Genomic DNA, 13,113 nt, shown 5'->3' with positions numbered 1-13,113 from the left:
GACTATAGACTAGACTATAGACTAGACTATAGGACTGACCATAGACTAGACTAGACTAGACTATAGACTAGACTATAGACTAGACTATAGACTAGACTAGACTATATACTAGACTATAGACTAGACCATAGACTAGACTATAGACTAGACTATAGACTAGACTATAGACTAGACTATAGACTAGACTATAGACTAGACTATAGACTAGACTATAGACTAGACTATAGACTAGACTATAGACTAGACTAGACTATATACTAGACTATAGACTAGACATAGACTAGACTATAGACTAGACTATAGACTAGACTAAGACTAGACTAGACTAGATATAGACTAGACTAGACTATAGACTAGACTATAGACTAGACTATAGACTAGACTATAGACTAGACTATAGACTAGACTATAGACTAGACTATAGACTAGACTATAGACTAGACTATAGACTAGACTATAGACTAGACTATAGACTAGACTATAGACTAGACTATAGACTAGACTTAGACTAGACTATAGACTAGACTATAGACTAGACTATAGACTAGACTATAGACTAGACTATAGACTAGACTATAGACTAGACTATAGACTAGACTATAGACTAGACTATAGACTAGACTATAGACTAGACTATAGACTAGACTATAGACTAGACTATAGACTAGACTATAGACTAGACTATAGACTAGACTATAGACTAGACTATAGACTAGACTATAGACTAGACTATAGACTAGACTATAATAGACTATAGACTAGACTATAGACTAGACTATAGACTAGACTAGATAGACTAGACTATAGACTAGACTATAGACTAGACTATAGACTAGACTATAGACTAGACTATAGACTAGACTATAGACTAGACTATAGACTAGACTATAGACTAGACTATAGACTAGACTATAGACTAGACTATAGACTAGACTATAGACTAGACTATAGACTAGACTATAGACTAGACTAGACTAGACTATAGACCAGACTATAGACTAGACTATAGACTAGACTATAGACTAGACTATAGACTAGACTATAGACTAGATTATAGACTAGACTATAGACTAGACTATAGACTAGATTATAGACTAGACTATAGACTAGACTATAGACTAGACTATAGACTAGACTATAGACTAGACCAGGGGTCGGCAAACTATGGCTCGCGAGCCAAATGCGGCTCTTTGGATGTGGAGCTGTGGCTCTTTAGTTTCATACACACATTTTATTTATTTTATAAAAAAATATTTGTATGCATATTTTAAAATCTTTCCAAGTCGATTAACGAGCAATGTATTAAAACTAACAAAACACTCCGCAACGTTTCTACAATATACAAAACTTTTTAACTTTGCTTAATAGTTCTGTACATGAGCAAAATACTTTTTGAGTGAGAAAGAAAGAAAACAACACCATTAGCTTTTCGCTCATTTCTTGCTTTTATTTGCCCCTACAATCGTACATTTGAGAATAAATCCTCATTGAGCCATTTGGTAATGGTATTGGAGAATTGGAAGATTTAGGTAAAAAGCCAACTAACAAATGAAAATTTAGAGTCATTTTTGAAACTTTAAACAACAAGTTATGATCCAAGCTTTCTGAAGCCATACAATCCTATCACTCCCATTGAATTTGTTCCATGTACAAGTTAATATTGTAAGAAAATGTTTAATTCTTTAAAGTGTTTATTGAAAAGTTCCCTATAAACGAATGGGGTATCATATCATTGATACTACGAGGTGCCATTAGATAAGATGTAAATCAGGATCATACATTCCGAAATTTTCGTGTTTTTCGAATTAAAACATATTTTTTGGAAATTTAAAATATAGTAATTAATTAATAATGTAGAGAATTTGGATACAGTTAAATACTAAAAACTTGGTCTATTTCAAAACTTTAAACTTTAATCTTTTTTTAAAGAATTTTATATTTTTTGCACGTTCTATAAAAAGGGGCAAAAAATTATAAATTTTTATATATTGCACGTTTTAATGACAGTGATCTATGAAAGATTGATATATTTTTGACATAAAATTTTTAGCTATAAATAAGGGACCAGAAAGCGTATTAAGGACCCATCCTTACAAAATTTGGTAGTGAAGTTTTGGATCCTATAAAACTTGTTTGTGTTGATTTTCATCACTATACTTGTATTTTAGCCTGTTGTAAGTTGAAACTTTCGAAATAGGACTCCATATGGGGGGAAGGGTCAAATTTGAATCCATCCTTTTTAAATTTGGTATAGATATTTTTGTTCTTATAAACTTATGACGAATTTCACCACTATGCTGTTATTATTAAGCCTATTTTGAGCGTTAAAGTAATTTCCTGAAGAGGAATTTATATGGGTGTATGGTCAACAATGATATTATTAAATCAGTTATGAGCGTTAGAGTCATTTTCTGAAGTAGACCTTATATAAGGGGACTGGTCAATTATGTTCCGATCGTCTTCAAATTTGGTCGAGAGATTTTGTTCTTATAAAACCTGTTTGTGTCGAATTTCGTCGCTTACTGCTATTATTAAGTCACTTAAGAGCGATAGGGTCATTTTCTAATGGCGATCTAATGTGGGGGGTAGGATCAATTATGAGCCGATCGTCACAAAATTTGTTAAAATGATTTTTGATCCTGTTTGTGTTGAATTTCGTCATAAAACAGCCATTATTAAGCCAGTTATGAGTGTTAAAAACAAATTTGGAAGATAGATTTTTGTTCTTATACAACTTTTTTATGTCGAATTTCGTCTCTATACTGCTACTGTTAAGTAGAGTAATTTTCTGAATGGACCTTATATTGGGGTTGGTCAATTATGGTTCAATGTCCGCAATACATCACAGTATAATTTCTGTTTGTATAAAAAAACTTGTGCAAAATTTTATATCGATTGGTGCCTAATTATATCACTGTCGCCCCACTCTAATAAACTGTTACATATTTATATAACAAGTGTTAAAAACGCATTCGAATGACTCATAAAAACTCTAAAAGTATTTGAAGTGAAATCATAAAGTATTTGTAATGTTTTAATAAACAAACATTTTGTGGCTCTTTTAAAACCCATGTTTTGTAAACTGTAAATTTTGGCTCTTCAGACTCAAAAGTTTGCCGACCCCTGGACTAGACTATAGACTAGACTAGACTAGACTATAGACTAGACTATAGACTAGACTATAGACTAGACTATAGACTAGACTATAGACTAGACTATAGACTAGACTATAGACTAGACTATAGACTAGACTATAGACTAGACTATAGACTAGACTATAGACTAGACTATAGACTAGACTATAGACTAGACTATAGACTAGACTATAGACTAGACTATAGACTAGACTATAGACTAGACTATAGACTAGACTATAGACTAGACTATAGACTAGACTATAGACTAGACTATAGACTAGACTATAGACTAGACTATAGACTAGACTATAGACTAGACTATAGACTAGACTATAGACTAGACTAGACTATAGACTAGACTATAGACTAGACTATAGACTAGACTATAGACTAGACTATAGACTAGACTATAGACTAGACTATAGACTAGACTATAGACTAGACTATAGACTAGACTATAGACTAGACTATAGAATAGATTATAGACTGGACTATAGAATAGACTATAGACTAGTCTATAGGCTAGACTATAAACTAGACTATAGACTAGATTAGACTATATACTGGTCTATAGACTGGACTATAGAATAGATTATAGACTAGACTATAGACTAGACTATAGACTAGTCTATAGACTGGACTATAGGCTAGACTATAGACTAGACTATAGACTAGACTATAGACTAGACTATATACTAGTCTATAGACTAGACTATAGACTAGACTATAGACTAGACTATAGACTTGACTATAGACTAGACTATAGACCAAAAACAAAGTTTTAAAACTTAAGGACACGATATTTGGAAATCCGATTTGAATTGTTTCCATTTGAAGAAGTGTTTTACAATAATACTTTGTTGGTTTTACGATAAATTCTGATTAAACATATGTACGTTTTATAAAAATAACAAATACTAATAAGAAAATTGAAAGCGTATTTCAAGCTCTTGGACCCACAAATGTTTAAAGATGTATAGTCCAATAACAATTGTTAACAAATCGTAACTAAAATGAATACATTCCTTTTACTTACTGATCGCAGATGTACAAATAAACTTACAACGTGATGTGATGTCAATGAAGTGATGATATTCACTTTAATGGGAGGAGTAGACATAAAATTAATACAAATAAACCGAAAAACAAATGGACTGACAGAGGCACATATCAGAATTGAACTAAATTACTTTTGCAACAACGACAACCTGTTACAATTGAAATGAATGCAAGCAATAAGAAAAAAAACCAAGATAGAAACAAGAATTGTTGGAAACGATTACAAAAGAAAATAAAGATTTAAAACCTAAATAAATAGATAGAGGTCTGTAAGAAAATAGAAAAATCAGAAGTTAAACTGATTTTACATGATATGTAGTTATGACTATGGATATATGTTTGTAAATAGATGACCAGACAAACACTTATTTAATCTAACTTAAACATAGGATAGACAGATAAAAACTACAGTATTTGGTTGCTAATAGCAACTATAACAAGCGATAATATTAAATAAATAAATATGCATTGAAGACATTTCATGGTTTTTTGTTTTTTTTTTTTTTTTAATTTTTCACTGTGTGTTTGCTGAAGTTACATCATAAGGAGAGACGTCTAAATGAAATGCTTTTTCTTGAGTGCAATAAGATTTGCGGTAAAAATCGACAGAAATTTAATAAAAATTAAAACACAAAGAATTTTATTTAAACGTAGTTATTGTGATAAAAACAAAATTAAGCAAATAAACAACAAAAAGCAAATAAGGCTTTAGTAATGATGATTATTATTGTTAGTTAAGTTTGATAAGCCTTAAAATAAAAACAACAACAAAATATAATAAAAATACATATAAAATATATAGAGCGATAAGACTTTAAGTTAATGATTTTTAACCCATTGCAGTTTTAGTATTTAAATAAAATCTAAACAAATTTGTAAATAAACGTACCGTAATGTAGCCAAATTGTGATTTACCCGTCTCGAAGAGTAAAGTTTGCCGTCCCTTAGTTACACTGATATGTAAATATTATTAAAATATTTAAGCTTTGGGCCGTTAAACAATAAGTTTAAACAAAAAGCTGTAGGAATGTTTTTATTTAATTATTAACACAGATTCTTTATTTTTAAACACATACAGATATTTTTTTATGTTATTTTAGTATGTAGTTTGCTCTCTCAATTCTTATTTAACCATTCACTTCACTGGCTATTCTTTCTTTTCTTTCCACAACTAACCCACCAGTTTGGTTTTCTAACAACTTTATTTTGTTATGGTATTTGTTAATGTTGTTTTTTAATGCTTTTCAACAATTCTAAGGCTTTTATTTATGGGATTTTATAAATATTTATACATTTTTTTTCATTTATTATCAATTACACCCAACGAATATTTTCCGTAAACACGACTTCTTACGCGCAGATTTTGTTTCAGAATGACATATGGTGAAAATTTTGACAATCATATGTTTTTTGTCATCATCTAGTATGAATATGGAGAATTCACAATAGTGTTTCAAACACAGACACAGAGATGGGAAGTTGTAAATAAAAGGTAGTAGAAATAAAATACTCTCTTAAAAAGTAGTATTATGGAAAATACTCTTTAAAAAACAGTGTTGTTATTTACATAAATGTATAACAAAAAAAAAATACGTTTATAATACAAAAACCCAACAAACATTTTAATAATTTTACTGCTGAAGTAAATTAAAATTTTATTTTATATATTTTGTTAACAAAATCGGATATTATACTATGTTTACATGTTTTTAACGTGTTTTTGGAAAAACACAACCGTTCACATATTAAACTATCGTGTTTTTTGCTTTCAAATGTTTTTCCGACTTAAAAATTCAGTTTTAAAAGTGAAGATTTTCACTTAAATTGCAGTAAATTTAATATTTAAACACAATTATTAAATAATTTAAAATAAGTTTAAAATCTTTTCAACAACAAAATGAATGAAATGTGTTTCAAAAATCACGAAGGTCTGAACGTAGTATTAAAGAAAGAACTGCTTCTAATGAAACCTAACGGAGTTTCTACTCGGAGAGACTTCCAGAGCAGATACCGTTCTTTCTAGCACATCTGCCTGTTCATTTCCATGGTAGACCCTAGGCGCAGTTACCTAAACAAGAGTAATGTCATACAGGCTACCCAGCCTTGATAGATCTTACTTGGATTATCTGACTAATAGGGAAAAGGCAGTGTAAGATCATACTGATAAAAGTAAAGCTTAGGTATCGAAAATAATTCTTATGTTGCCACGAATATTCAAGCATATAGTACACAACCAAAATATTTCAGCCTAAAAAATAGTTGTTGGAAAAACTTCAGTTCTTCCAGATGCTATTATATTTATGTTAATTTCAGCTTAAGATATCTCGAAGAAAGGAATATTCAGACATATAGTACCCTTCAGGCTAACACAACCAAAATATTTCACCCTAAAACAGTTGTTGGAAAGACTTCAGTTCTTCCAAATGCTATTATATTTATGTTAAGTTCAGCTTAAGATATCTCGAAGAAAGGGCATAACAAATATTATAAATAAAGGAGTCCTAACGTCTGAAATATGGCGAAAAAGCAGGTTTTTTCAATCTTTAGAATATGATATCTCGAAAACCTGGTATATCTTGCACTTTGGGTTTTTATTTTTTCAAATTTTTGTGGCCAGTGTCATCGAATAATAATAATAATAATAATAATAATAATAATAATAATAATAATAATAATAATAATAATAATAATAATAATAATAATAATAAATGTAAAACGCAGAAAAATTCTATGTTTTTGGATCTACCAAATACTTTTTTCAAAAAATAAATCATTCATCCATAGTTTTTGTAATAAATTGTTGTAATATTTTTTAAAAAAATTTAATTGTTTTATTATAGTAAATAATAGAATTTCCATTTTGAAAAATTAAATTTTAAAAACGTTAAATATTAAACAAAAAACTCCTTCTAATCATAATGTATAAATCAACGTTTTTTACTTAGGTTACAGTTAGCAACATTACTTTATACACAACAAGGTTGCAAAAAAACGTAGTAAAGTGTTCTCTTTTACTTTTGACATTTTGTTCTCTTCAGCTATCATTATTTTAAAATTTTGTAAATAAACGCAACGTAGAAGAAAAATATTGATATTTTTATATAAAAGTAAGTTAAAATTGGTTATTTCTTGATTATTAGAAAATAATTTATTTATTTAAATTATTACAGGAGTTTAAGACAATAGACGGCTTCGTGTTTTGTTATTAGAACTACGCACTTCCAAATTCGCTATCAAAAACACGTGTTGTGTATATTTTCCAAATTTTTTTCCAAGGCATATAACAACCACAACAGCTCCAACATGGGTATGGTACAGAAACGCAAGAAGATGCACTCCGGTGATACACATCTTCAGAGACGTTGGCGTGTACGCAATCGTACCCGTGATCTTGATCTCATCGATGAAGACATACGCACACAATCGGCCCAGTTAATCAATCAAGCGGTTGATTTGGAAAAACCTGGTTTTGCCCAATTCTATTGTGTACACTGTGCTAAGTACTTTATAGATGATACTGCCATGCAGGCACATTTCCGCACCAAAGTTCATAAACGTCGTCTAAAGGCTTTGGAAACTGAACCCTATACCATTGAAGAGTCCGAACGTGCTGCCGGTCGTGGCAACTATGAGAAACCTAAGAAACGTACTATGGAAACACAACCCTCTAAAGAGGAAGTTAAGGCCGGTAAACGTATTAAGGTTGAGGTCGTTGCAGAAGGTACGCCAGCTAAGAAACAAAAAATGCAAAAAATGGAAACGTAGTAAGGGAGGAACGCCCGACAATTTGAATGAAATTGGATTTAGTTGTAAGCTGTAATATTTGTTTTTTTTAATTTAGTTGCAAATTAAAATGAATATTTTTAACGTAAAATGACGAGATTTTATTTGTTAGTTCCTGGATGCATTCGGAAATAATCAAATGATAAAGGAAGATTCGATATTTTTCTTTATTATCATCTTCTTAACAGAACCCAACTCCTGAAGCATACAAATATAAAATTAGCATTATTAGACCTACAATTTTTTACTTCGAACTTAAAATTTTCATAAATTTTGAAATATTTTTAGTGTCGATTCAGAATTTAAACCTTTGACGAACTTGCAGGACAAGGTTGGAATCCAACAAATTAATTGTAAAATAACAAGACTTAATGCAAACGCAACTAAGCTACTTATTGGGACTGTATAGATATAACCTAAGGATTCTGGCAAAAGTTTTAGTAGGACATTGCTCTTTCGGAATTAAGCCGCTTTCAAAAATTACTAAAAACTTAACTTTTTGGTGAACTTACAGAATGGAGATTTAAATTCCTCAGTTATTAACACAAATAAAACTGTTTTTTTTTTTAATATAAACACTATATTTTGTTTTTATTTTTACTGTGTGTATATATAAAATATCTAAAAATATATTTACAAAAAATTTTCTTTAGCATATATTTAACAACAATTACAATTTTGTGTTTAACATACAAAATTAATTAATTAAATTTATATATAATTTATTAATGATTACAAAGGAAAATTTGTTGACATTATTTAAGGATTTACAAAATAATAATAATAAATATAAGCAGGTTGATTTTTTACACTATAAACGAGGCAAAATTAAAAAACTAATAACAAAATCTCAATAGAAAATTAAAATAAATTAAACTTAGGCTTTGGCAAAAGGAAAAAAAAAAATTATAAAAAATACCATTTTTTTAAATATACAAAAACAAATTTCCATAAATTACGACTTAAAGATGTTAAAGGTTAATTGCGTGCTTTCTTAAGCGAATCACCGGCTGCTGCTGTATTTAGCGGCACAGCATTAGCACATAGAGCTGATGATGTCACTGGGCTGGAGTTTGTAGTTGAGGTAGTTATATTATTGTCGTTGTTATGACATTCCAGAAAAAAAGGATGCCTTAAGGCTTCATCGGCCGTTATGCGTTTATGTGGATTAACTTCCAGCAAACGATAGAGTAAATCATAGGCACTGGCAGGAAAGTTATCATCTTCATCTTGAGATTCGGTTACAAAGGACGACTCCATGCATAGACAATTAAAGAAAAACTGATCACAATTTTTGCAAACCTCACAGGTACCATCGGGACGTTGATATTTCTTTAAAAGACTAGGTGAACTGAATTTGACGCGGTTGCGAAAACGCACACACAATTTACGTAAATCCAAAGGTTTAGTTTTTTGTGATAATGTAACCAAACGATCTAATATATGGGCGGTTTTGCGTATAGATTTATCACCAAATATTGTTATCATTTCAGCCAAGGCGACATAATCATTGGGAGCCTTAAAGAAGGGATACACAGAGGACAGTATGGAGAGGAATATTACGCCAGCCGCCCAAACATCAACGGCTGTTGTTTGATCGGGATATTTGAGTAATACTTCGGGAGGTCTATAGCCGGGCGTGCCAGCACGCGAGGCATGTATCTCTTTCTTTACCAGACAAATATTACAAACTTGGGGGTTGCCATAACAATAACATTTGGGACTATTTGAGGATGATAAGTTGCGATTGGTATTGTATTTAGCATCTGCAGTATTATTGTTATGAGCTGCTTGAGTTATGGGCGGGGTATTTTTACCGCCTGCCGAAGAAGTACGTGTACTGCTGTTTTGTACTGCTTCAGCACCACCTTGAGCTCTTAATTTCTGTTGTAAACGCCCACTCAGGGTGTGTACCGCAGCAGCTCCGCCGGCAGATTTACGTTCATGTAGACTTGCATTACTACCAGCTACTCCTTTCGATCCTATGGGGGGAGTGTTAGGAATCTCATTAATTTGTTTTAAAAGCATTTTAAAAGGTGTATGTGATAATGTACCAGTATTAAAGGCGGCATTTGCGGCACGTGTTGTTGGACCCATTGACACGGCCGCTGGTGTTTGTTGTTCTTGTGGCGTTAGAGTACAGCGTAAACGTTTCGCTGTACCACTAACCACTTCGCCAGCACCTGTAACAGCCACGGCTACTTCCTGAGATTTTTTGAGGTTTATATCATCATGTTCACGTATACGTTTACCCTCACCAACACCTAATGCAGGCGTAGCATTAGTGTTTGGTGCAGGCAAAGCAAGACTTTCTAATTTTCCCGTCAAATTATTATTATTCGACACGGTCACCTGTTGGGCCAAACCAAAATCCACCAATAGAAATTGTCTTTTACGTCTATTATATAAAAAATTACTGGGTTTAACATCACGATGTATAACATTGAAACGATGAACATGACGCAAAGCTATTAAGAGATTTTTCATATAGAATTGTACTTCGGCCACATCCATTTTATTGTAAAAATCATGAAAACGATCGTGTGGCAAATAGGGCATAATAAAAGCCACCGATTCATTGCAACGTATGCAGCAATTAATACCCACCACATTGTCGGTGCCACTGCAAAGAGAAGAAAGTTAAAAAGAAACTATTAATTACATCTTCAACTTTAATGAGAGTGATTAATTGTATGTGTATCTATTTATCTATCTATCTATCTATCTATCTATCTATCTATCTATCTATCTATCTATCTATCTATCTATCTATCTATCTATCTATCTATCTATCTATCTATCTATCTATCTATCTATCTATCTATCTATCTATCTATCGATCTATCTATCTGTCTGTCTATCTATCTATCTATCTATCTATCTATCTATCTATCTATCTATCTATCTATCTATCTATCTATCTATCTATCTATCTATCTATCTATCTATCTATCTATCTATCTATCTATCTATCTATCTATCTATCTATCTATCTATCTAGCTATCTATCTATCTATCTATCTATCTATCTATCTATCTATCTATCTATCTATCTATCTATCTATCTATCTATCTATCTATCTATCTATCTATCTATCTATCTATCTATTATCTATCTATCTATCTATCTATCTATCTACTATCTATCTATCTATCTATCTATCTATCTATCTATCTATCTATCTATCTATCTATCTATCTATCTATCTATCTATCTTCTATCTATCTATCTATCTATCTATCTATCTACCTATCTATCTATCTATCTATCTACTATCTATCTATCTATCTATCTATCTATCTATCTATCTATCTATCTATCTATCTATCTATCTATCTATCTATCTATCTATCTATCTATCTATCTATCTATCTATCGATCTATCGATCTATCTATCTATCTATCTATCTATCTATCTATCTATCTATCTATCTATCTATCTATCTATCTATCTATCTATCTATCTATCTATCTATCTATCTATCTACTTTCTATTTGTTTAGACTTAATCCTTGACCTTAAAAAAATTACTTTCAAACCAAAAAAAACACCATTCCAATTAATTTGGCACATGATCTTTTTGTATGTTGTTTCATATTCGCGTAATTTGAAAAATATTTTCTTGTTTATACAAAGTTTCTTTTAATAGCTTCTAGCAAAAATAAAAACTACGTCAAAAATACGTCAAGAAGCGAGAAAATATTTAATAATTGCTAATTGAGACCATTTCAATGTTCAGTTTTAGAAAAATGTATGCATATAGAAATCATAGGTTATTGCTAGGTGGAAGCAACACGTACAAACATACATATATTTTGAATCATTTGTTGCACTATAAATATAAGTAGAAATATTAACTTTTTAATTCTTTTACTTTTTGACATTAAGTATTTTAACGGCAAAACGTAATTAAATATTTATTTGAATGTAATTGGCAATACTAATGTTATCCTGGTATATTGATAGAATGCTAGAGAACGCTTATGCAAAGCTACTGATGTCAATACTCTTTATTATTGTCATTATGAAATAGGTACGACATTGCTTCAGAGCATATTTAGAAACTTTCTGTAGCCTATATTATATATGAAATCCATTATTTTTTTATATGAAGAAAAACTCTGGTCGTTGGATGATGCGAGACTTGGTAAAACAATATTGTTTTCATTAGCTTCTAACCCGTGTTAAAAACATCGCAAAATTACATATTTCATCATAAATAGTAATGAACTGCAACTAGTTTAGAATTCTGCTAGATATTTCCCCTCTTGAAATAAATATAAGAACCCTAAAATGATTACAACAACAAGCCCGATAGGCTTTTCTGGATTTTATGTAGTAAACATCCTTCTATTAACCTATCCTAGAATTCTTTTATAAGATACTCTTGCTTTCACAATCCTAAATCCAAGAACTATACATGGTTCGGATCCTCTACACAACACGGAAAATACTCTACATCCAAAAGTCATAAGATTCCAAAATTTGGCAATGAGGACTGCTGACAGATTGTGTATAACTGGAAAATGGAACTTCAATGCTAGAACAGATGTGCTAAGATTATTGTAAGAAGCTATCTATACATTATATCTACGGAGTTTTGAAACTCTTCCCTCTACTGTTCATAGCTCAATGGAGTTGACGGTACCATTTCTATTACAAATTTTAAGACTAATATCGGCATTAGACAGCGTTCTTTAAGTAGCAGTATCTGCTGCCTATTACTTCCTTCATCTATCTATCTATCTATCTATCTATCTATCTATCTATCTATCTATCTATCTATCTATCTATCTATCTATCTATCTATCTCTATCTATCTATCTATCTATCTATCTATCTATCTATATATCATCTCTATCTATCTATCTATCTACTATCTATCTATCTATCTATCTATCTATCTATCTATCTATCTATCTATCTATCTCTATCTATCTATCTATCTATCTATCTATCTATCTATCTATCTATCTATCTATCTATCTATCTATCTATCTATCTATCTATATATCTATCTATCTATCTATCTATCTATCTATCTATCTATCTATCTATCTATCTATCTATCTATCTATCTATCTATCTATCTATCTACTCTATCTATCTATCTATCTATCTATCTATCTATCT

At 30.7% G+C, this 13,113-nt stretch overlaps 2 protein-coding genes across 2 annotated transcripts; one reads left to right on the top strand and one right to left on the bottom strand.

The window, feature by feature from the left end:
• The first annotated feature begins 7,199 nt into the window (after positions 1 to 7,199).
• On the top strand, positions 7,200 to 8,070 carry LOC119615590 (zinc finger protein 593 homolog). The gene is made up of 2 exons (XM_037971598.1): positions 7,200 to 7,303; positions 7,367 to 8,070. Exon 2 carries the CDS (start codon positions 7,500 to 7,502, stop codon positions 7,959 to 7,961), a length of 462 nt encoding a protein of 153 aa, XP_037827526.1. The 5' UTR covers positions 7,200 to 7,303; positions 7,367 to 7,499; the 3' UTR covers positions 7,962 to 8,070.
• A 585-nt stretch (positions 8,071 to 8,655) lies between these two features.
• Positions 8,656 to 10,602, bottom strand: LOC119615589 (cell division cycle 7-related protein kinase-like; the record flags this gene model as incomplete). The annotated part of the gene is made up of 2 exons (XM_037971597.1): positions 8,656 to 9,961; positions 10,034 to 10,602. Coding segments are annotated over 2 exons (1,573 nt in total), but the record flags the coding sequence as incomplete, so codon positions are not given.
• Between the last annotated feature and the right edge of the window lie 2,511 nt (positions 10,603 to 13,113).

This window comes from Lucilia sericata, unplaced genomic scaffold (genome assembly GCF_015586225.1).
Source record: "Lucilia sericata isolate MDLA Ls3-8-SP2 unplaced genomic scaffold, ASM1558622v1 Contig006026F_arrow, whole genome shotgun sequence".
Classification (NCBI taxonomy): domain Eukaryota; kingdom Metazoa; phylum Arthropoda; class Insecta; order Diptera; family Calliphoridae; genus Lucilia; species Lucilia sericata.
The sequence above is the reverse complement of the archived record's forward strand: the minus strand, read 5'-3'. Positions and strand labels throughout refer to the sequence as shown.

Excerpts from the sequence above, each read along its gene's own strand:
- LOC119615590 (XM_037971598.1), top strand. The coding sequence starts at position 7,500 with ATGGGTATGGTACAGAAACGCAAGAAGATGCACTCCGGTGATACACAT.